The 24057-nt window shown below is 41.6% G+C and overlaps 2 protein-coding genes and 1 pseudogene across 2 annotated transcripts; all 3 read left to right on the top strand.

Moving 5' to 3' along the window:
• The first annotated feature begins 2063 nt into the window (after positions 1-2063).
• Positions 2064-3086, top strand: LOC148840235 (trace amine-associated receptor 13c-like). Its single transcript, XM_088936779.1, has one exon. It carries the CDS (start codon positions 2064-2066, stop codon positions 3084-3086), a length of 1023 nt encoding a protein of 340 aa, XP_088792905.1.
• A 775-nt stretch (positions 3087-3861) lies between these two features.
• Positions 3862-4735, top strand: LOC148840234 (trace amine-associated receptor 13c-like; annotated as a pseudogene).
• Positions 4736-21633: 16898 nt separating this feature from the next.
• LOC148840233 (trace amine-associated receptor 13c-like) lies at positions 21634-22668 on the top strand. The gene has a single exon (XM_088936758.1). The coding sequence runs from the start codon at positions 21634-21636 to the stop codon at positions 22666-22668; it is 1035 nt and encodes a 344-aa protein (XP_088792884.1).
• The last annotated feature ends 1389 nt before the right edge of the window (positions 22669-24057 follow it).

Genomic DNA, 24057 nt, shown 5'->3' with positions numbered 1-24057 from the left:
CGGAAATGGGCTTCCATACTAAACTGATCACAAGGAAGAAAAATCACCCATTTGTCATACATAAAAAGTGTTTTGAACTATCTAAACCTGTTTTTTATGGCTTTTAAAATCATGCAATGTCTAATTAAGGTAGGGACACGCTATTGTTTCTTATTTTGGATTTTCTTTAAAAATTAAAAGAATCAGTTGCCCATTGTGCCATACAATATTATGTTACATTTTGTTATTCTGCACCAGCTGACCACTCAGAAACATGACTGAAACAAACAGTTTAAAATGTTTTGAAACTAATCATGAGTGAATGAATCCAAGAAAAAAGAAAACATGTTCACAAAGAAAGTAGACTACAGTAATACTTCAAGCTACAGTATACAAATATATTACATTTAGATCCTTAAATTAATATCGTAATTAATTTCTTTAGATATGTGATTCCATATTATATTCCCTATTAAACGGATTCTCAAAAGTATACATTTTTTACATTTTTTAACGAGTGCAAGTTTTCATAGAAAAGGTTAAATCATTATAGTTTTTTATAAAGTATATAAACTTAATATTGTAAGAGCATGCATGTCTTTTCCAAAATAACCACAGTGAGAGATGGAGTGAAAGACTTTGATGCATAAAATGTTTCTAAAAAAATAGATACTGTTGGGTATTGTTTTATTTAAACTACCACTACCAGCCATATACAGTATGTATAATATATTTATATTCCTAAATTTATATCATTTATGACGTTCAGAGATGTTATGCTCCTGTTAGTTTTATGCTCAGCTGCCAAACTTTCCCATTAGTTGTAAATTTCCATGTGAAAATATCATATTAACCGGATTTAAACATGCACAGTAGAGAGATTAAAAGAAGAAATCGTTTCACTAACGACTAATGCACCACAAGTGCCACTTATCGGTCATTTTGGCCATCCAATCACATACTGCAGTAGTGTGCAGATGATTTGCCAGGGTATGGGGTTTTACCACGCATTTTGAATGGCTACATCTGTATAACTTTTAGAAATTATGTCAGGAATGAACATAATTTAGAACAGCTGGACTGAAAGTGGCTTGGTTGTTGTCATTCCTCTCGATGTTTGGCTAAATACTTCAATTCCAGGACCAAAAAAGGGATGCTACAATGAAGTTGATTTATTATCTCTCAATCGGCAGCATAAGAATACATCAGCTAGAATGTACCACTTGGTATAACTGTTGAATTCAATGCTTGCCCTTTAGTTGTATTTAACTATCCCTCCTGGTTTTTAAGCAAGAGTTGCCCTTAGAAAATTAAGTGACATTTAGAGAAATTGATTAATAGTGTTTTTTTTAAAACCAAACTGTCTAAAATAATTTTTATGCAGGATAATGAGGGTGTATGTAGTTAAAGCATATGAATCTTATTTATATGAGCCGTTATTCATTATTTACATTTTACTGATTATTCCCATTTTTCCATGAAACATGAATGCCAATTTATTGTGGCATTGCTGACCAATAGTGATGCCACCACAGAAGCTTATTTTCACAGTACAAAGACATAAATGTATAATGTTTTGTCAAATGCTATCAACAGTTAGGTGCTTTATCAATACAAAATATTGAAATAATTTTGAAATATTCAGTTTTAAAATCAATGCAATATGTGGAAACAATCTGCAAGTGCTACGTTCATTTAATTTATCATTTTTAATGCAAAGCTAAATATTATTTCAGGGAACATTTGATTAGTATTTTTAAACTCACATCATTCTGTGAGCTTTTTCAATTCTCTAGGCTCCTCACGAAATCCCAGTGCAACATGTCATATAAACCAATCCAGTAGTCACTTACCCATATGTATATAATATAAGGAGCAAACTCACTATACACAGTTTCATATGAAGAGAAGCATCCAGAAATGCTATGATGATTGTTATGATTTTTGTAGCATGGTTTCATCATATGCATTGCATACTGAACATGTGTTATGGATCAAAAGGCAGGAAAGCATTTATTTCCTTTTAGCACATTTAAGTTGTAGGAATCTCTTCCTCCAGTCTGCCGTGGATTTAATTTAAAGCAATGGAACCCAGTGATTCAGAAGTACTTCAGTCTGTTCAATATTGTTTTCCATCTAACAATGCATCTTGTCGTAAAGAACTGAGATCTGCGCCAGCCTATGCTGTTCTATACACAGGAATGGGAGCGGCTGTTGTGCTCACAGTGTGTGGGAACCTGCTGGTGATCATTTCCATCTCTCACTTCAAGCAGCTCCACACACCTACAAACCTGATCCTGCTGTCCCTGGCTGTGGCAGATTTTCTAGTAGGAGTGACTGTGCTGCCTTTAACCATGACAGCACTGATAGAAACCTGTTGGTACTTCGGGGACATGCTCTGCTCTCTTTACCTGTTACTTGACTCTGTTCTCATTTCAGTTTCTCTTAGTAATCTGGTCTTAATAGCAATTGATCGTTATTTCGCTATTTGTGACCCGTTATTTTACTCTACTAAAATATCAGTGAATTTAATGCATTTATTAATACTATTTAGCTGGTTGTTATCGCCATGTTACATGTTGGCCTTCCTTTACCTAAATGGAAATTCACATAATGCTGAAGCATTAAATGTATGTTTTGGACAGTGTTCATTTGTAATCAGTGAATCTAGGAAAATAACAGATGTAATATTCTTTTTAGTTTTACCTTGCTGTTCTATGATAACTCTGTACATGAAAATATTTATTGTTGTAAAAAGGCATGTACGATTAATCAGTTCATTTAAAGACATAAATAAAGAAACCACATATAAAATATCAAAAATATCAGAAAGGAAAGCTGCAAAAACGTTAGGAATTGTAGTGTTTGTTTTTTTCTTTTGTTGGTTACCTTATTATATCTGGACATTTACTACAACAAATGTTAACATGTCTCTGATAACATTCTATTTTTCCCCAGTTGTGATAGTTTATCTTAATTCTTGCATCAATCCGATTATTTATGCCTTGTTTTACCCTTGGTTTCAAAAATCTATGAAACTCATATTAACATTCAAGTTATGTTACAGAGAATCCTCTTTCATTAATCTCTTTCCAGACCATAACTGAATCGTTTGTTATGAATTAAAAATGTGTTTTTCAAGTTTATAAGTCACATAGAATCATTCATTCATATAGTGCTTTAGTTAGGAAGTTCATTTCATCAAGAGATTCAACAATGTGATCCAGGATGCTTCAAGAATTGATAGAGAAGCTCAGATCAGGAGTAGTACAGTATATAAAAAATCAGAAACATTTTATCCATTTTATTTTTTTAAGAAGGTAAATATGCTTTCTTGATTTGCTCAACAGAGTATAGTTTTATTGCTTTCGTAATAATAATTCATTTAAATTGTCCTTGTCGTCCTATAGTTCATTCCAGTTTAATCAGTTTCAGCACAGAGTGTTGATAATCTGATTAACCTCCTTACTGCTGCTTTTTCTGCTCACACGAATCTGATGCTGGGAGCTGTTCACTAGGCAATTCACATGATCTCATCTGAAACATAATCAGTGACGTCAAAGCACAACCATCCTATAATAAAGAGTGACAAATTACTCTTTATACCTCAAATGGAGAAACAACTGGCGACTGAGTGCGCTTTGATATTTGGTGTGATCTACGTACTGGTTTATGGCAAAAGTGATGAAGTAGGTTTTCTTTAAGATATCTGATTGTTATACTATTATTTTAATTGTGACCTTCATTTCAGTTTTCTATTCCTTTGAAATGGAATTAAGTGATTTGCATTGTTGTCATGCTATAGAGTATTGCTTTCTATCGAACAATGCATCTTGTCTTAAAGAAATTCGATCTACAGCAGTCTATGCTATTCTCTACACAATGCTGGTTGTAGCAATTAGTGTAACACTGTGTGGAAACCTGGTGGTAATCATTTCTATCTCTCACTTCAAGCAGCTTCACACACCAACAAACCTCCTCTTACTCTCCCTGGCTGTTGCAGACTTTTTAGTAGGTACGATGGTGATGCCTCTTTTTTTATTTATTTCATAGAAACTTGTTGGTATTTTGGTGACATACCATGTTCTGTCCTGAAGTTACTTGATTCTGTTCTAATTTCTGTATCTCTGAGTAATCTGGCATTTATAGCTATTGACCGCTATTTTGCTGTGTGTGACCCATTGCTTTACTCCACTAAAATCAGTTTTAAAATTATGCACTTATTCTGTGCAGCTGGCTACTGTTACCACTCTACAGACTGGCTCTGCTTTACTTTAATGGAAATTTTGATGGCCCTGATACTCTGAGTATTTGTCTTCGACAGTGTTTTTTTGTAATGTCTGCAAACTGGAGAATTATTGATGTGATAGTTACATTGATTTTGCCTTGCTCTATTATGATAGGTCTGTATGTAAACATCTTTATAGTTGTCACAAGACAAGCAAGAGTAATCAGTTCTATTACACAACAAATATTATCAACAGATAAAAGGAGAGACAAAATCTCTAAAAAATCAGAACAAAAGGCTGCAAAAACATTAGGAATTGTAGTATTTGTTTTTCTTTTTTGCTGGGTACCATATTACCTATGTGTCCTCATAGAAGAAGAAATTCATACATCTTCTGGGGTACTTTACTTTCTAGGGTTTATAGTATATTTGAACTCTGTCATGAATCCAATCATTTATGCTTTGTTTTATCCCTGGTTTCAAAAATCAGTTAAATTGATCATTACTTTAAGAATTACTTTACTTTAACCCAGATTCCTCTTTTATTAGTCTGACCATGTAAATTCTATTTATTTCATTTGAGTGTACAGGTCATGGTGGAAACATGCTGTGCATTTGTCTTATTCTAATGAAATCTTCATGCCTGCATTTAAAGGAAATAAAAACTAAATTATTTGTATCAACCACAACAGCTCATTTTCATGTGGTGTTTCATTTAGAAAAGTCATGAGTGAAAGAATTTTATTTGACAAGATAGAGAAAAGGAATTACAGTATGTATGTTACTTCATTGCAGGTTTTGTCTTATGATAGTTTTCACATTATTACGTTATTTTAGTAAGGCTTTAAAGGAAAAATAAAAATGTTCAAGATCTTTGGAATATTTGAAAATAAAAATTGTCAATGCATTGTAAATTCATTGTCTATATCATCTCTATCTTAATTACTGTGAGAAGATTAACATTAAAAAAATCTTTAAACAACTTTAATCACTGTGTATTCGTGTGAATGATGAATAATATTTACCCCTCAGTCACCCATCCCTTTTCTAACTACTTTGTCCAATTCAGGACTTAGAGCCTGTCACAGAGCATTCCCAGAAGACATTTAATGTACCAGTATGTCTGTGGACTGTAAGAGGAAACCCACACAAACACTGGGAGAACATACAAACTCAACAGAAATAACACAACAGATCTGAAACTAAACCCAGGGACCCCAGGACAGCAATGAGGCAGCAACGCTAACCACTGCATCACTGTGTCACCCCAACCTGTAGATATTTCAGTTTCTAGTCATAAAAGTCTGTTTGAACCTATCCTAACATTGCTTCCCAGTATACTGCAGTCTCGTTATATTCTTCTCTTTCTGTTTTCATATAGAAACATGCAGTTTTTATACATTTTTCCAAGTTAATACTTTCAATTTTTTGGCATTTTCCAGATCTTTTCTATATTATTTAATTCCTACCTATAAGAATACAATTTTTGAGATTTTACTATAGCAATGACAAAATCTCCAACAAGGTTTGAAAGAGATCATTGTTAACACTTCGGTAACTGTATAGGATAAAATATTAAATTAAGCACCTTAACATCCTATTAATACCTAAGGTTTGAAATTACCTATTACATTTACTAGGACCCATAAAGTTGTGGACATTTGTTTAAATCTTCTGAACCAGATGTTTCTCGAGCAGTAAGGGACATGAAAATTTCAGTACCCTTTCAGGAAGTTTCCATTTAAGCATACATTATGTTGATCATTTACTCAGGACATTAAATTGAGAAAACACATAAACCTTAAGTGTAGCCCATAATGTACTGCATGTAATTTCTCATATTAACCACAATATGTAAAAATAATGATTATCTACTATTTAATGTGCACACAAGAAAAAAGTAATATGCACTGATTATAACCGTGTTTTCTGCCATGCATCTAATCTATGCACACAGTCAATTTATCAGTAAGGAATCCCAATCCCAATTATCTGAACCCTTGTTCAGAGCGTAAATAGAGTAATATAATTAATGCCCATACTGTATATTTTTGAGAGTGTAAAAAAACATGTCATGAAGACATATATTTACATAGTAATGACATATTCTGCTACCAGTATAGCTGGTAAATTTATAGTTGCATCGGTAGTATAGTTGTTACTTTAATTGCCTTCAAGTGATTAACAGAAATGCATTGTGATGCCTCGAAGGGGGGCATACACTTAGGGGTGTTGATCCAGGTGGATCAGTGGTGTCGCCACGCCAAAACACTGGGGAAACTTTCTGCTCTGATATTTGAGCCCCTTCACATACTCTCCTCCAAGTGTAGTGTTGTAGATGGCTCCCTTCCAGGGCCATATACTAGATTTGATGCAACTGGTCTCTTCTTAACCTGACTGCCTCTGCTTTTTTCTGTCAGGCTTCTTATGAGTGATAGCTGGATTGAAGATCTCCCAGTCCTTCACTTGTTTTTATCCAGGCCCAGACATTTGTCAGCTACATAGCCCTCAGTGGCAGGCCATACTTGTTTTAAGGCCTCTGCATTATTTTTTACTACCTCTGGGATTATGTTTGAGGTTAGCACAGAGGTACACTAACTCTTTTTGCTGTTGTACATCTGGTCCTTCACTCATAGACTCAGGGTATTGGGTTATGGACAGCTGTGTCCCACATGGGTAGTAGCAGTGGAACTCCATTTCTCTCTTGTTCTAGTTTGGCCATCATAAATCTAGGAATGCAGCTAGAAAACCAAAACCCCATAGAGGCGGAGTGGTGGAGCGGTGGCACTGTTGTTAAGGATCTGCGCCTGTGGCTGGAAGGTTTCTGGTTCAAATCCTGCAGCTAGCAGAGGAATCCTACTCTGTTGGGACCCTGAGCAAGACCCCTTAACACTAACTGCTCTAGGGGTGCTGCATAAACGGCTGACCCTGCACTCTAACCCCAATCTTCTCTCTCCCCCCCTGTGTGTCTCATGGAGAGCAAGCTAGGGTATGTGAAAAGACAAATTCCTAATGCAAGAAATAGTATATGGCTAATAAAGTGATCTTATCTTATCTGTACTTCCTTCTTACCTTACCAGTGGCCTGACAAGGCAATGACTGAGTCTACTACAAGAAAAGGAAGCTCTCAGCTGCCTGAGATTTTAGAGTTATGGCACTGGATGTGTGCTTCTGTCTTAGCAGTGCCTTTGTTTGGAGCCTCAGCTCTGGGATATATTCTGGCATCTTAGCAGTGCCTTTAATCAGTGTCCTTAGCTCTGTGAAAGGTTAATTTGGGCCACCTGGTGTAGTTATTTGATTCTATTTGGCGCCATAGCTCCATGATGTAAGTAGACTGCCTTAGCAGCCACATGCATGCCTGTTTTTTTGCCACACTGTCCTCCAACGTTGTGTTGTGTTGGCTCTCCAACCCAGCATCACACATAAACACATAAGAAATACCTTGGAGTATTGGCTCCATGATGTCTTTATGTCTTTACACATTTAACACTTAGAACCATACTCCCTAATGTGCTCTGTGCTTGGTCAGTCTGCCCTTTGACCTGAGGCAGCACACAGCTGCTAGTGTCCTTCTTCTTTGTCACAAGGCCCCCAGTGCCACTGATCTGCAATCTACAACTAGATCTAGTAATCCCACAGGCAGGTACACATCTCAACAGCAGTCTTTCCTGCACTGTTCCTTCAGCACACCACTGGAACAGGCTAGGCTTTTAAACTCACAGTTCCCCATGGAATTGTGGCTTTAACTCCGGTCCCTTGCGGGAAACCTAAAGAGTAATTAAAATCTTTTTCATCTGCTGGCTTCCCTTACCACACACACACCTAGCCTAGCTGATTACCTGGCTACTTAAAATACTTGCACACAGCAGCCAGCCTTTTTGATTACTGCCAACCTCTTAAACACATGCAACAGCAAGCCTTGCTGAATAACTGGCTGTCTAAAACTAAATCACGGCCTGCAGCATAGCACTGTAGGTGCGCACTCAATCTTTCTGTCATAATCACGTCTATCTCACTCTCTGGATACTGGCATGTGAATCCTACTTGTAATGCTGCTTGTAGGACCATCAACAGCTAACGCTTCTCAAATCATGAGCTGCTGGCAGCTGCAGGCCTTTAAAGGTGCAGTCTCTAAATGAATTGCTCTGCCATCATCATACCACACCTGGGGTCTTACAGCATCTGAAATTAAAGAATCATCAATGTTTCATTAACCAGTTCTCTGTAAGAAAACACTCGGCTATGTTTCCCAAATATTTAATTTCCAAGTTTTATTTCTTTGTTCCTATTTTATAAGACAATAATTATTAAGGTAAATGGAATTAAGGAAATTAAAGGTAAAATGTAAATCCCCAAATGCATTTCCAAAAAACACTGCAAATGTAATGATAATACAATCCCTCAGAGCTAGTGAGCACTGTAATTGTCACAATGTTGAGCTTTGAGGTGGGGGCTTGGAGGCTCCATGACATTTGTAGTTTTCAAGTGGGCACCTTCCATCATCAGTATATCGCTGATGACCTCCACAACCTCTGCAGAAGGCACAGCAGTGGTTCTGGTGTCCCAGAACCATCCCCCTCTATGCCTCCCCACTGTTCTCACATCTGACTTGGTGGCCCAGCTGGGGGGTTTCTCTTCTTCAGTCATTGGACTAGAATACACTTCCACTACCAACTACCTAAATATATTTTATTTAAATTAATACATTAATATAATTAAATTAATAAATTGGGCTGGGACTGACTTGCATCCCGCTGCTCCTGCCAACAGCAATATTCCCATGAGCACTCAACCTGTCATTCAAACTAGGTTGAGACGTCTTTTAATTAAACCTTCAATCTTTCAGTCAGGCTCCTGACCTTGTTCCCAATCACAGTAATTGGCTACCGATTTTCACGAGGAATGACAGCAGCCGAAAGCTTGGGAGAAATTAGAATTGTTTATTGTGATGTGGAGATTTGGCGTAACCCGCTTGGCTGAGGGCCAACCTCCCGGCCGTTGGTCGGGGAGGATAGGACCCCCATGCGACCAATTGGGCAGCTGCAAAGGTGGAGAGGGGGTGGAGGAGGGATTTAGAAAACGAACAAGGAAGAGGAGAGGGTGACGTTTGATATTTATGGAGACCGGTTGCTTACGTCAGGATTAGTGAGAATTGCAGCAGCTGTGTCGAATGAGCGCTGCTGCCTTCATTCCTCCCGAACTTTCATTAAAAACTCCATTTCACGAGGAATGACAGCAGCCGAAAGCTTGGGAGAAATTAGAATCGTTTATTGTGATGTGGAGATTTGGCGTAACCCGCTTGGCTGAGGGCCGACCTCCCGGCTGTTGGACGGGGAGGATAGGACCCCCAAAAGAACCAAGCGGGACCCCCAGTCACCAGTGCAGAAAAACAAAAACAAAAGATTATTGGGCCAATTCAGCCGAGGAGTGAAAGTGCCTGCTTGAGGATACCGGGGTTAGTTTTAATGTATGCATGGTAAGCCTCGGAGGATCAACGGCCGAGTTGCTTGATGAGATACTTGGGTATGCCTTGGCAAGCGGCAGAGGATGCGGCCCCTGATCTAAAGGAGTGCCCGGAGAATTGTTTAGGAGGGTATCACGATACGGCCCTTCTCATTTACGAACAGAGGGGCAGTAGGCGAAGCTCCGGCAGAGGTGCGAAGATGTGCGTAATGGGATAGAGGCTCGTAAGGGCTTATGTAGGAACAGAGTTTGAAATAATAGATGAGAGTGGCGGATCTGAGTTGGTCGGTTTTGCTTTTCTTGAGATAGAAGGTCAGTGTCGCGAAAGATAAGATGGAGATGCCAGATAAGCAGGGTTGAGAAGAAGGATCGAAGGATGTGGAATTAGCGGTAATTTCGGAGCACCTTAGGAAGATAAAGAAGGCTAACAAGAATAAAGATTCAAGAGGGCGGACGACCCAGGGTGAGTGGTAACCCGACCTGACAACGTAGATGCAGGATTCAAGGATGTCTGAGGTAAGTGGTGCGCGTTGGTTCGGAAGTGGTTTTTCAAGCTGCTGAAAGCCTTTAAGGAGAGTAATTTGAGGGTGGATAAGGGATGGACAGATCATGCAGAAAAGGAGTTTACGGAAGGAGTGGATGCCGCACAGGTATACTTTGGTGGTGGATTCTCGTACCTTGAGTGAGTTTCTACGATAACAAACGAAGGATGATACGGTGAGAATGTAGAAAGAAGGGAATTTTATGTTCGCGGAGAGGTGGAAGGATTGGAAGCCCTTCCAGCCAGTGCAGTAAGAATTGAGAGATCGAGGGGCGATCCCTAAGAGGATAGTTTGCTGGGCCAGCTGGAGATAGCGATGGAAAGGATGATTCAGAGGAATGTGAGTTCCGAATAGGGAGGTACTGTGCATGGGTTCGGTCTTGCATCTGGTGCCAAGTTCCTGAATTGAAAACGAGAGAGAGAGTCAGCTATCTCATTAAGGTGGCCTGGAATGTGAGCAGCTACGCGGATGAATTGATGTGTGAGAGAAATCCATTTAAGGCGGCAGAGGAATTTCATGATGGATTGGGATGAAGACCTTCCTTTGTTGATTATATGAACTACTGCATGGATAGCCGAATGGATGAGGATGGTTTTTGTTTCCAATTGTGGCCCCAAAGAGAAGCAGCAACGACAATTGGAAATATTTCTAACAAGGCCGATGACTGGTTGGCGAAAGGGATTGGAGAGAAATCAGGAGGCCAAGGGGCCGCAAACCATTGGCCTTTGTAATAGCCTCCGAAACCGACTGAGGGGGCTGTGTCTGTGAAAAGCTGGATATCCTCGGTGTCAGAGAGGAGGTCATCATAGAAGAGAGATATGCCATTCCAGTTGGCCAAGAGAAGCTGCCAAAGCCTGAGCTCGGATTTGCAGTCGGCTGAAGGGCTTACGTGGTGGTAAAGAAAGGGCATGGAAGAGGCGAGGTCGAGAAGGTAGACCGTCCTTGAGGAATGATACGCATGGCGTAATTGAGGTGGCCGAGCGGAGAGAGAAGTTCCCTCTTTGTGCAAAATTTGGCAGAAGAATAGATAGAGATATACATCTGGATCCTGTCGATTTTGTCGCGAGGCAGGGAAGCAGAGAAATTGATGGAATTGAGGGTGATCCCGAGGAATTGGATTATATGAGAGGGGCCGGTTGTTTTGTCCATGGCAAGGGGTATCCCTAGTTTCCTAAAAACGGAAATAAGTGTGGAGGAGGCTCTTGCAGGTGGGGTGTGAGGAAAGTCTATGGTAAGGAAATCGTCTAGAAGGTGGACGAGAAAAGGAAGCTTATAGTTATTCAAGGGGATCCAGCCGAGAGCTTCGGCTAAGGTACTGAAAATTTTTTGGGCTACTCCTATGTCCGAAGGCAAGGCGGACTGCGAAGAACTTGTTCCGCCAATGAATTCCGAAGAGGTGCCAGAGGTCTGGGTCAGGAGGCATAACTTTAACGGCACTGGAGATGTCGGCCTTAGCGAGCCAGGCGCCCGGACGGACCGCTATACCAATGGGATTGATGTGGTATGCAGGGCATGGGGGAGAGTCAAGTGGGCCGATCATGAAACCATTCTCGACTTTGGATGCTAGCAAGGAATCAACGGACTGGGGATCGGCGGTGGCAGATTGCAATTTTTTGCAAAAGACGGAGGAAGAAGGAAGTGTGCACGGGCCTGGTGAGAATCCGAAGGAAAGGCCGTCGAGCAAGATGTGGGTGGAAGAGGGGTCGGGGTGACGGAGCAGGCCGGAAGCAAGAGCGGGGATGTCGATTGGGGTAGACGGAAAAGCCAGTAGTCTTTTGGGAACGCTGAAGGTGGAGCGAGCATGGAAGAGCCGGCGGGGGCAGGCAGAGCGAGCATGAGCTTCGCCGCAGAAGCTGCAAATGTGAAGGAAGCGACAAGGGGAGAGGTACGTGTCGAGGAATTGAAGATGTTGGAAATTTGTTGGCCTCTGATCATCACGATGGGGCGACCGCGAACGTCTTTGGACCGGGAAGGTTTAAAGAAGACCTGGCGGGAGAATAGATGCTGTGGGGGAGAAGGGGCGGAGTCAGGGTTGGGCTTGCGGATGGTATCTGGGCAAAGATTTGATGAATGTGTCCAAGAGGAACAGAAGTCGCAGGAAAGAGCTTGGATGCTGGTGAAAGTGCGGCAGTAAAGCTCAATGTCGAGGGCTCCCCAGTAGGTGCGCTGGTTCCGTTGGAGTAGGCAGGCAGCGGCCTCGGCCAAAAACTGCTTATGGTAATCGTAGAACAGGGAGCCCTCGAAAAGGACAGATAGATTGGGGATGCTGTGCATGTAATCGTCGAGTTCCTGACGACGTTGGGGAAAGGCAGAGCACGTGATGTCGCGGAAAATGCTGAAAGCCAAGCAGAAGTCGGAAATTCGAAGGACTGAAGCAGAGTGAGGGTCAGAAGATTTGAGAGTAACGGAAATCGAGCCGCAGTCGACTGTTCTAGAATCGGAGTTGTAAGTGGAGGAAGAGAGAAGGTGAGCTAGATTGACGTCCACACCTCAGAATTCGCTGCTGGAGTGAAAAGGGAATGGGAGGAGGACTAAACTTTAGTGTGTTAGGAGGAGCTGGGAGAGGAACGGCTGTTCGGAGAGAAAAATCCTTAGTAAAGGGGAGATTGGAATCCAGGGCCGAAGGCATGGGATGACGGATGCCGTGTTGGACACCGGGGAAGGGAGAAGATGAGGATGGAAGAAGAGCGGAAAGCAGATTGTGGTAGGAGGGGTTTGACGGATCTGGGGCCTGAAGCTCGGTGGCTTGGGATATGGAAGCTGAAGACTGTTGAGGAATTGAAGCAGGGGCGAAGGCTGCGTGAAGGACTGAGGAGGCTGCCGAGTCATCTTGGACGCCAGGGGGTGGGGGAGGGTAAGGGCCGCCTGCTGGCTGAGCTGGGGGTTGTTTACTAGCTGGCCTTCGGGCCGTGGAGACAGCAGCAGGGGCCGAAAGAAAAGAAACCGGGGCCGAAGGCACCAAGCTGGCGGAGTTTGAGCCGTGTTGGACCCTGGAGGTAGAGACAGAGGAGAGTGCAGAAATTTGATTAAGCGGAGAAGGGGGGGGGAGGGGCGTGAGCCTGGGGCCTTAGACTCGGCAGCAAGGAGTTTAGGGCAGGAGGCTGGGTGGAAGAGGCTAGGTGCAGTTGTTCAGCAGAGGAATGGATTGCTTGGGGGAAGAGACACAGACACGGATATATCAGGACAAGACAAGACAGAAGACGGGACAGGCAGAGGCGCGGGCGGCCTCGGGGTCCTCACGTTGGGATGAGTGGCGGCGGCGCGGATGATGTCATCAGAGGGCACCGGGGGAAGCTGGGGAGCTGATGTTTCCTTGTGTAGACTGCGGTTAAGTACAGGGAAAACAGAGCTTTTTTTTTTTTGGAAGCGTTTCTTTTAAAATGGACGCCATGTTTTCGAAGTATCCTCTGGAGGCTTGCTACGGTCCGGTTGGAAATCGCGAGAGATGATCCAGGAGAAGGGGGAGCCGGTGTGCGTGAAGCGCGGCGGCAGGGACATCCTCGAGAGAAGCGGGGTTTATTTGGAGACTTTGCCGTGGAGGAACGGGAAGGCTGGGTTTGTAATGAGAGAGGGACTATGACAGCGGAACGCAGTCTTCGGCGAGGAGTTGGATCTTGTGAGGACTGGCTGGGAGATGAGCGGCACTGATGCGGCACGGCGGCTGAAGGAGGCGATGAGACGGAGGTGAGGGGAGCTGTGGGGGGAGGACTGGACGAGAAGGGTAGGAGAGTCTCCTGCGCTGCAGAAAAGGTCTTCATCGGAGCGGCGGATTTGTAGATCCATGAGAAGGGAGCACGGATTCAAGCTAGACGAAAACAAACCATGCAGAAAACGAACGAGGAAGAGGAGAGGGTGACGTTTGATATTTATGGAGACCGGTTGCTTACGTCAGGATTAGTGAGAATTGCAGCAGCTGTGTGGAATGAGCGCGGCTGCCTTCATTCCTCCCGAACTTTCATTAAAAACTCCATTAAGTCTGTTCAGAACATTGAATGTTCACTCCGTCATCAGAGGTAAACCTTGCAAACCTAGTGATCGCATTCCTTGTGTAGTGAAGTTCATTACTTAGTTATTCTCTTATCTTTCTCCTTATTCTTCATTCCTGAAACATTTTCTCCATTTTATTTTTTTCCTTTTTTTTTTGCATCTACTCACCAGCCTCTCTTTTCTTTATTGTCTGGGAGCCAGGCGTACCTTTTAATTTTGTTTTCCTTTTCTTTCCACTAGCCCTTTTAAATCAGTCCAACCTTATTTAGAAGCCTACTATTGATCCATCTTCATTCCCTGATCAGTTAAATAGCCTCTGAAATTACTTCAAATCCTGCTCTTGGGCTTCGCCTATATCTCCTGCTGCATAGCCATATTCTCAACTTTCTGCAGCATTACAATTCAGAAAAGTATTTTTATTTTCATTTACCAAAAGTTCCCTTCCTTTACATTATTCCCTATTTATATTAAGTGGATCTAAAAGGGTAGGGGTGTATCCCGGCATCCTGGGCAAATTTCCCATTGGCCCTTACCAATCATGGCCTCCTAAAATCCCCATCTATGAATTGGCTTCATTACTCTGCTCTCCTCCCCACTGATAGCTGGTGTGTGGTGAGCTGCCAGTGCACTTCACTGTGCCCGGCCAACACTGCGTCACACCACCCAGCTGCCAGCGCACCTCACCGTGCCCGACCATCACTGCGTCACACAGATGCCAGCGCACCTCACCGTGCCCGGCCACCACTGCGTCACACCACACAGCTGCTAGCGCACCTCACCGTGCCAGGCCACCACGGCGTCACACAGCTGCAAGCACACTGCTCCGTGCCCAGCCACCACTATGTCACACACCTGCAAACACACTGCACCATGCCCAGCCACCACTGCGTCACACAGCTGCTAGCGCACCTCACTGAGCCCAGCCACCACTGTGTCAAACTGTGTCAAACTACTCAGCTGCCAGGACACTGCACCGTGCCCGGCCACCACTGCGTCACACCACACAGCTGCCAGTGCACCTCACCGTGCCAGGCCACCACTGAGTCACACAGCTGCAAGCACACCTCACTGTGCCCGGCCACCACTGCGTCACACAGCTGCAAGCACACTGCACCGTGCCCAGCCACCACTGCGTCACGCAGCTGCCAGCGCACCTCACCGTGCCCGACCACCACTGCGTCACACAGCTGCCAGCGCACCTCACCGTGCCCGGCCACCACTGCGTCACACCACGCAGCTGCCAGCTCACCTCACCGTGGCCAGCTACCACTGTGTCACACCACACAGCTGCCAGGACACTGCACAGTGCCAGGCCACCACTGCGTCACACAGCTGCCAGCGCACCTCACCGTGCCCGGCCACCACTGCGTCACACAGCTGCAAGCACACTGCACTGTGCCCGACCACCACTGCGTCACACAGCTGCCAGCGCACCTCACCGTGCCCGGCCACCACTATGTCACACCACACAGCTGCCAGGACACTGCACAGTGCCCGGCCACCACTGTGTCACACAGCTGCCAGCGCACCTCACCATCCCCGGCCACCACTACGTCACACAGCTGCAAGCACACTGCACCGTGCCTGGCCACCACTGCGTCACACAGCTGCCAGCGCACCTCACCATGCCCGACCACCACTGCATCACACAGCTGCCAGTGCACCTCACCATGCCCGGCCACCACTGCGTCACACCACACAGCTGCCAGCGCACCTCACCGTGCCCGGCCACCACTATGTCACACCTCACAGCTGCCAGGACACTGCACAGTGCCCGGCCACCACTGCGTCACACAGCTGCCAGCGCACCTCACCATGCCCGGCCACCACAATGTCACACCACACAGCTGCCAGGACACTGCACAGTGCCCGGCCACCACTGCGTCACACCACACAGCTGCCAGCACACCGCACCGTGCCTGGCCGCCACTGCGTCACACCACACAGCTGCCAGCTCACCTCACCGTGGCCAGCCACCACTGCGTCACACAGCTGCCAGCGCACCTCACTGTGCCCGGCCACCACTGCGTCACACCACACAGCTGCCAGCACACTGCACCATGCCCGGCAGCTGTAGCTATATATACTATACTATATACAATATATACAATACTAATACAATATTGTATTGCAGTAAATGTTTATATTGTAACGCATACGGCTTCCACTGCTTTTTTTTTTGCCTCCATTGCTTGTGAGAGCCGGCTTACCAGTGCAGTGACGTCACCGCCCTTCCCTGTGTCTAGCAGGGACTGCAACCGCTGGGCTGATACTCCCCTTTGGCTCAAGAGGCTGGGTCCCTCTTGAGTGGTGGTGGAGGCCTGGGTTTGAATCCCTGATGGTTAAGGGCTGACCTGATGTGGCAGCAGTGATGGTGCCCATGTGAACCTTGTAGTGTTACAGTATCATTATATCTAATTTTTTATTTCGTTTTTAAAAATTAAAAAAATGTTTTGCCCAACCTAAGAGGGGGGGTCTGCTCTCATTGACAGCTGACACTCCTCCATAAACTCAAGTGAAAAGTTAATAACGCCAATGTAAATGTCGTATTTACAATTTGTTGATAAAAAATGTTAAGTTCTCTAAAGCTTTCTCAGTCAAGTATGATAGTTTACCCAGGGAGCTGTGTAAGTATGCAGCAAAAGATCAGCTAAAGTGGGAAGATGCGACACCAAAGATATTAGTAATCTCTCTCATCCTAGCGTTAATCCCACATCAGCAGGGTCTGCTTGTCGGCACGCCCTTCTTCATTTGGTGGTTTGAACCAAATCTTTGAGCTGACTTTGCCATTAAATGCTACCGAGAATACTCCAACTGGCGCGTCGCTCCGCCTGCCATCGGAGGGGTGGGGGGGGAGGAGAACAAAGTAATATAGCCAATTCATAGAGGGGGATTATTAGGAGGCATGGGAAATTTCACCAGGACACCAGGGTTACACCCCTACTCATTTCAAGAAACACCCTGGGATTTTTAATGACCACAGAGAGTCGGGACCTCAGTTTTACATCTCATCCAAGAGACAGCACTTGTTTTACAGTATAGTGTCCCCGTCACTATACTGGGGCATTAGGACCCACATGGACCGCAGGGTGAGCGCCCCCTGCTGGCGTTACTAACAGCTCTTCCAACAACAACCTTAGTTTTTCCCCATGAGGTCTCCCATCCAGGTACTGACCAGGCTCACACCTGCAGAGCTTCAGAGGGTTGCCAATTGTAAGTTGCGAGGTAACATGGCTGCTCTGAAAAGATTAGTAATACTGTAACCTTTTAAATCTGAATGGAGATCTAAAGGGATCTTAATACCCTTAAAACCCTTTATTAATAGGGATCACATGAATTTGCACCCTACCACTATGTACATACAGTGCAAACATGTTGTGATATTTAGAAATATAAAAAATGTCAATATAATGCCAATAATATTAGCTATTTTAGTTTTTCAAACATTGTTTTATTTGTTAAAAGAAAACAGAAGGTAACAGCTGGGTTTGAACACACAACCTCAGGACTACAAGTCCATCACTTATGCAATCACACCACCAAGGCAGTCATATGCCAAGTATATCGCAATGGAAAGTTTTATACTACTGTTTGTGTTACAGTACATGAATATAATTATATCGTTATTAATTTCTTTAGATACACGATTCCATATTATATTCCCTACTAATCAAATTCGAAAATGCTGGTTTACTCCGATATCGAGCGTATTTGCAGAAAAGCTTAAAACTATCACTTTTCTCACAGAAAACTGTACTGTATACTGTATAAACGTCCAGTACAGTAACATGGTCAGAGGGAGCAAGGAGCACGTAAAAACGTTTCCGAAATAACCACATGTAAGACTTTGATGCTTAAAATGTTTAGGGAGAAATGGAATACTAGTGTGTATTTTTTCTTTAAAATAGCAAGACTAGCCATATACAGTACAGTTTACATACAGTAATAGTTCAGGTGGGTAGCTGCGTCAGCATGCGTAGGCTGCAAAGGAACAAGTAATAGGTTTATTCCATGTTGGAAAAAAAGAAGAAAGAGAACACAACGTTTCGGCCGTGGAGCCTTCTTCAGGTGTGAGGTGTCAGGTGTGCTATGTATATGGAATGCCAATGGGAGAACTGTTAAATAACAGGAAATAGCTTTGAAAAAAATTGCATATTACTACAACCAAATTGTTCAGTCTTTCCCCATTGTTTTATCAAAGTAAATTGTAGGACACATTCACAGCACAGAACAGTGAATTTTTTTAAAGCAGGTTTATTCTTATGAAAAGGCTCCTTCTGTGAAAATAAAGGGAATACCTAAAAATGTATCTTTTTCTGCTATGCTAAAAAAACAATCAATCTCAAAGGCCTTTTATAATGCTTGCGTATCCACAGTTAATCTCTTCTCTTACGTTACCATAATCATCCTGGATGGGACATCAGTCCATCACAGGGGACCTACAGATAAACTCATATACAGTAGTATACATGCACAACAGGGACACCAGGGACAATTTTTCCAGAAGCCAGTTAACCTACCAGTAGATTTCTGTGTGAGGAAACTAGAGCACCCAAGGAAACCCAGATGAGCATAAGGAGAACATTGAAACTCCAAGCAGATAACACCTCAAGACTTTAACCCAGGGCCCGTGCAGCATAAGGCTGCAGTGCTAATCACTATACCAGCCTGCTGCCCGAAGCGGATCCTTTATGTTCTTCTCTACAGTGAGTGCAAATCTGAGATCAGTCACTGAGAAATGTATCGAGAAATGTAATGTAATGTCATAATGTTGTATTTGCAGCATACAGTACATAAATTCCATATTTTGAGTAATCCTTTAGATTTTCTCAGGGAAAAGGAACCAGATACAATAAAGACAAAAATATAATAACAATGAAACACTGGAGAATGCCAAAACATGGACATGGATTGCTTATCCCCCTAGTATTCCCAAGAGCTGGTTAGTATCCTACTCCCTAATAAAGATCATCTGATGCACAGTGTGAAACTGAAGTTAGTTTCTGAGACTCCACCTCTATAACTCATGAATTAAGATAAACATGGCAAAGGCCAAGGAGAGAGAGTCCATCTGGGATACAGTTCCAGCAACACTGGCTGCAGTTTTTGGCCCGTTAATACAGCAGGCTTTGGGCCATCTTCATAACATTTATGAGGGAATCTCATCAAAAACATTTGAACCAAAGCTGCTTCAATCAAAAGGTCTGTGCTTGTCAGCAACAAGCTAATCTAATAGATTAATAGATCAGGCTAAAACAGAGTCACTGTCTACCTGATCAAGAAAACTCAAGTCTTTCTGATACCTGCTTCACTTAATTCTCTACCTGCGGTCTGTGAAATACTGAACATATACAAACAAACAAGCTCAAGCCTGCATCACATGTGATTCTCATTCATCGCAAGGTCTGCATGTTCTGTTTGGTTCCTATAAAACTGCAGCCAAACCACTGCAGTGACTGAGCTCTTAGCTCCATGTGACAGCCCCGATTTTCAACACCAGAGACAGAGTCTACAACTACCATTTCCTCAGTTAAGCAAATTAATAGCAATGTATTAAGTATACTATCTCTTTATATTATATATAAATAATATCTTCTCCTTCTGCTTCCTCTGCGCATCTCAGCTGCCTGACCTTCTCCTTCTGCTTCGTCTGTGTGGCTTAACAGAGACAATTTTATTTGGAAATCATTGTTTCATTTCATGGAAAGCTAGGATATTCAATAAATATGAAAGTTAATGTGAACCATATGAAGAAAGTTTGAGTATTTGCCATTGTAAAGTGAGCTGACCTGGTAACTTCTCTCCAAGTCAGCTTCCAGCAAATAAGAACATCAGGGCAAGCCGGGTTGTGAATTACTTTCATGAGTTTGTTGGGTTTTTTAGAAATGTAAACAGACATTTTATGGGAAAGTGATATTTTTTCAAATTCTATTTTTCAAATTCTATTTTTAAATAAAATTATGTATTTCAATACTTTGCTCAACAACCAAACGATATATACTGTATAACAATGTCAAACACTTATTAACATAATCAAACAAGTGTTCCATGAAACAAATACGAGGGATGCCCTCATAGTACACTGCCTGGAATTGAACCTGGCCCATCAGCGTCATTCAACAGGGAACCAGCTGAAAGAATTATTATATGTGATGGTTTTGTGTTTAAGGATTTCTTCACGGAAATCTTTAAATTAATAGGGGGAGGGAGGAAGGATTATTTCTTACAATTGCCAGTAATCGGGGAACAGATTATCAACACGGTGGGCAAATGATTTTTTCATTTTTAAAAAACGAAATAAAAAATAAGATACAATGGCGTGTTCCTGCCTAACTCAAACATTGCATGACTGTAAAAGCTGTAAATAACTGGTTTAAATAGTTAAAAAGTTTTTTTATGCATAACAAACAGGTGATTTTTTTTTCTCGTGATCAGCTTAGAATCTTTGTGTACGCTGTAAGATATGTACTTTTTAATTAAAGGTTTGAAATACTTGAATTTCATAAAAGTTGAACTGATTTAATACCTTATGATATTAATATTTATATGGAGTTGAACAACTAAGGAGCTAAAATATCAGAAGGGGATATTTTGGAAACATTTGGACATTTGTTTCTTTTTTAAAAAAAAATATTATTGTCCTTATAGTGGTAATAGGCAATGGACAGTACCGGGTCAGGCAATGGACCCGGTACTGTCCATTGCCTATTACCACTATAAGGACAATAAAGTTAGCTTGAAGTTTGAAAATTACTTTGGCATGTCTGTAGCGTTTTCACGAAACCTCCTAGAGTTACAAAAACACTTGCTTTGTGTACAAAGTACATTGTAATGTTTTCACAGCCTTCACTATGTCGTTTTTACGCCATTTTTTGACCACAAACGGATATTCTTATGTCCATATCTTTGCAAGGGAAACACAGAAAGCCTTCAACCCAAACGCATTTTAAAGACCTTGACTTGTGAAAATTCTCACAGCCTCTACATAAAACTATGAATAACTGTAGGGAAAATAAACAGTTAAAGTTAAAGATTTCAATGCTTATTAAACTTATTGTTATAAATCTTTTTTGGACTAACTTTTCAGGACTATTAATGAAGAACTTACAACAATATCTATAACTCTAGATAATAGTATAGAAGGGTAGCATACTGTATGTGATGAGGTCTAATGAGATCCCTAGGCTCTTCATAAATCCCCAATTTAATTAAATCAAATACATTCATAAACACACACAAGCACAGTAGCAGGAGGAGCTCAGAGAAACAAGTTATAAACCAAGGAGAAGCAAAGAGGAGAGTTGCAATACCTTAATCTTTAACTGGCCTTTTTAAGTAGGACTATTGCATTTTTAAGGGTACAGAGTGGAATTTTGAATTCCTCATCTCAACTTCAAAATCAGTTTTTGGATTAATAATATTCTTTCTGGGACAATGGACTTAACTGAGATGGAAGGACATCAAATAGTGCAGTACTGTTTTTCTTCTGACAATACATCATGCCTAAAAGAAACTCGATCCACAGCTGTTTATGTAATCCTGTATGTTTTCTGTATATCATTGGTGACACTGACAGTGTGTGGAAACCTGATGGTGATCATCTCTATCTCTCACTTCAAGCAGCTCCACACACCAACCAACCTCCTCCTGCTCTCTCTGGCTGTGGCAGACTTTCTAATTGGCCTGATTGTGATGCCTCTTGCAATGATCAGATATATAGAAACCTGCTGGTATTTTGGGAAGATATTTTGTACTATTTTCTGCTCAGTTCTCTTAATTCTTACAGTTGCTTCACTTTTTAATGTTGTATTCGTAAGTATTGATCGATATGTTGCTGTGTGTGATCCACTGCAATATTCTAATAAAATAACAGTTAATGTCATGTGCCAATGTATAATATTTATATGGTCATTCTCTGTACTTTACATGTTGATGATTATTATTGGTAATATTAATTTTGTAAACTCTGAAGGTGTAAAGTCCTGTCTAGGAGAATGTGTTTTTGAAATGAGTGTACCCTGGGTGATTGTTGACATGTTTGCTACTTTTATTTTGCCTTGTTCTGTTATGATAGTTCTATATATAAAAATATTTATTGTTGCCAAAAGGCATGCACAAGTCATCAGTTCTGTTACTGAGCAACTGAAGTTTAAGGATAAAAGCAACAGTAAACTTTCTAAAAGATCTGAAAGAAAAGCAGCCAAAACTTTAGGAATTATAATGGGCGTATACCTTCTGTGTTGGTTACCATATTATCTTTTCAGCCTGGTTGTAGGAAATATTAATGTGCCTTCATCTTCTGTAGTAATGGATTTTCTGCTTTTTCTAGTTTATGTTAACTCTGCTCTGAATCCCATTATGTATGCCTTCTTTTACCCCTGGTTTCAGAAGTCAGCAAAAGAAATATTAACATTTAGGATATGTGATCCAGCATCCAAACTTATTACTTTGTTTCCAGGAAATCATTAAATTTTAAATTGAGATAAAATTCAACACTTGTTATATTAATTTATGCTTATTAATGTCAATTATTCATGATTAAAATACATTCCAAATAGTTCATTTGTGGAGTAATGGTTCATTATTTCTCCATTCTTTTTTCTTTCACTTTGATACACAATCTCAATTTAGAGTCAAAGTAGGTTTAGTCTCACACCTGAAGAAGGCTCCACGGCCAAAACTTTGTGTTTCCTTTCTTCTCTTTTCAGCATGGAATAAATCTTAACTTGTTCCTTTGCAGCCTATGCAAGCATGGATAATATAGGAGAGAAGAAAAAATATACTGTACCATTAGTGACTCAAGAGACCAATTTTCAGGTTTAGCTAAAGAACTATTTCCTTAATTGATGAAATATGTATTTCCTACTTGTGATCCATCAGGTTAAAGAAACCTCAGTTGTACTGGGATGTGCTATTAGGTTTCCATTTTTTTAGCAAATGTTTAGTAAATCATTTATTCATCCATAGAGCATGAATTTGATACAGGCTTCCCCTTTTTACATTCTGCATTGTTGCTTTACATTTGTAGGCTTGAGTTCTGTTTTGCTGTTCTGTAAAAAGCTGGGCTCAGGTACCAGCTTGTAAATAAATGTAAAGAATGCGAATAAACCTTGTATGTTTGTCCACAAGCATGTCCATGTGATGAATTATGTTACTGAACAACTTTCTGAAGCTTAAGAGAATATCCAGTACTGAGAGTTGAATATACTGAACAACTAGTCTGGAAAAGAATTTGTGGTCTTTAGTCTGGAATAAAAAGACTACAACGGGACCTGATAGAACTATTCACAATGCCCAAATGCATTGACACATTTAAAGCAATGAACCTTTCAGAATCAGCAATGAAACAGTGATGAGAGGACACTGCATAAAAATCCATTTAAATCCAAAAACAGGAGGCCCTTCCTTACGCAAAGGGTTTGGCAGATTTGAATGAGCTAACCAGACATATTGTTAAAGCTCATACCCTGGCTTATTTCAAGAAATGGGTGAATTTTGTTAACTAGCATAAAGTCTTGATGGACCAAGTTGCCTCCTTCCATTTGTAATGTTTCTTTCTCTACTTATTCTAAAAAATATCCATTAATGTCACATACATACAGTATGTATAATAGTAATACATAACTATTTTCTGTACTTTATGTATTGCTGGTTGTTATTTGTAATAACATTTTTAAAAACAATAAATTTGACAATGAAATGAGTGTATTCTGGGTGATTCTTGAAGTTAATTTATTTTACTGTGTTTTGTTCTGTTATGATAGTTCTCAACATGGATTTTTTTCCCACCAAGCATGTCCATGTGATCTGTTGTTACTGAACAACTGTCTTATAGGGATGGAAGCAACAGAAACAGAT

Source organism: Atractosteus spatula, chromosome 2, assembly GCF_055471065.1.
Source record: "Atractosteus spatula isolate fAtrSpa1 chromosome 2, fAtrSpa1.hap1, whole genome shotgun sequence".
In the NCBI taxonomy this organism is placed as follows: domain Eukaryota; kingdom Metazoa; phylum Chordata; class Actinopteri; order Semionotiformes; family Lepisosteidae; genus Atractosteus; species Atractosteus spatula.
The sequence above is the reverse complement of the archived record's forward strand: the minus strand, read 5'-3'. Positions and strand labels throughout refer to the sequence as shown.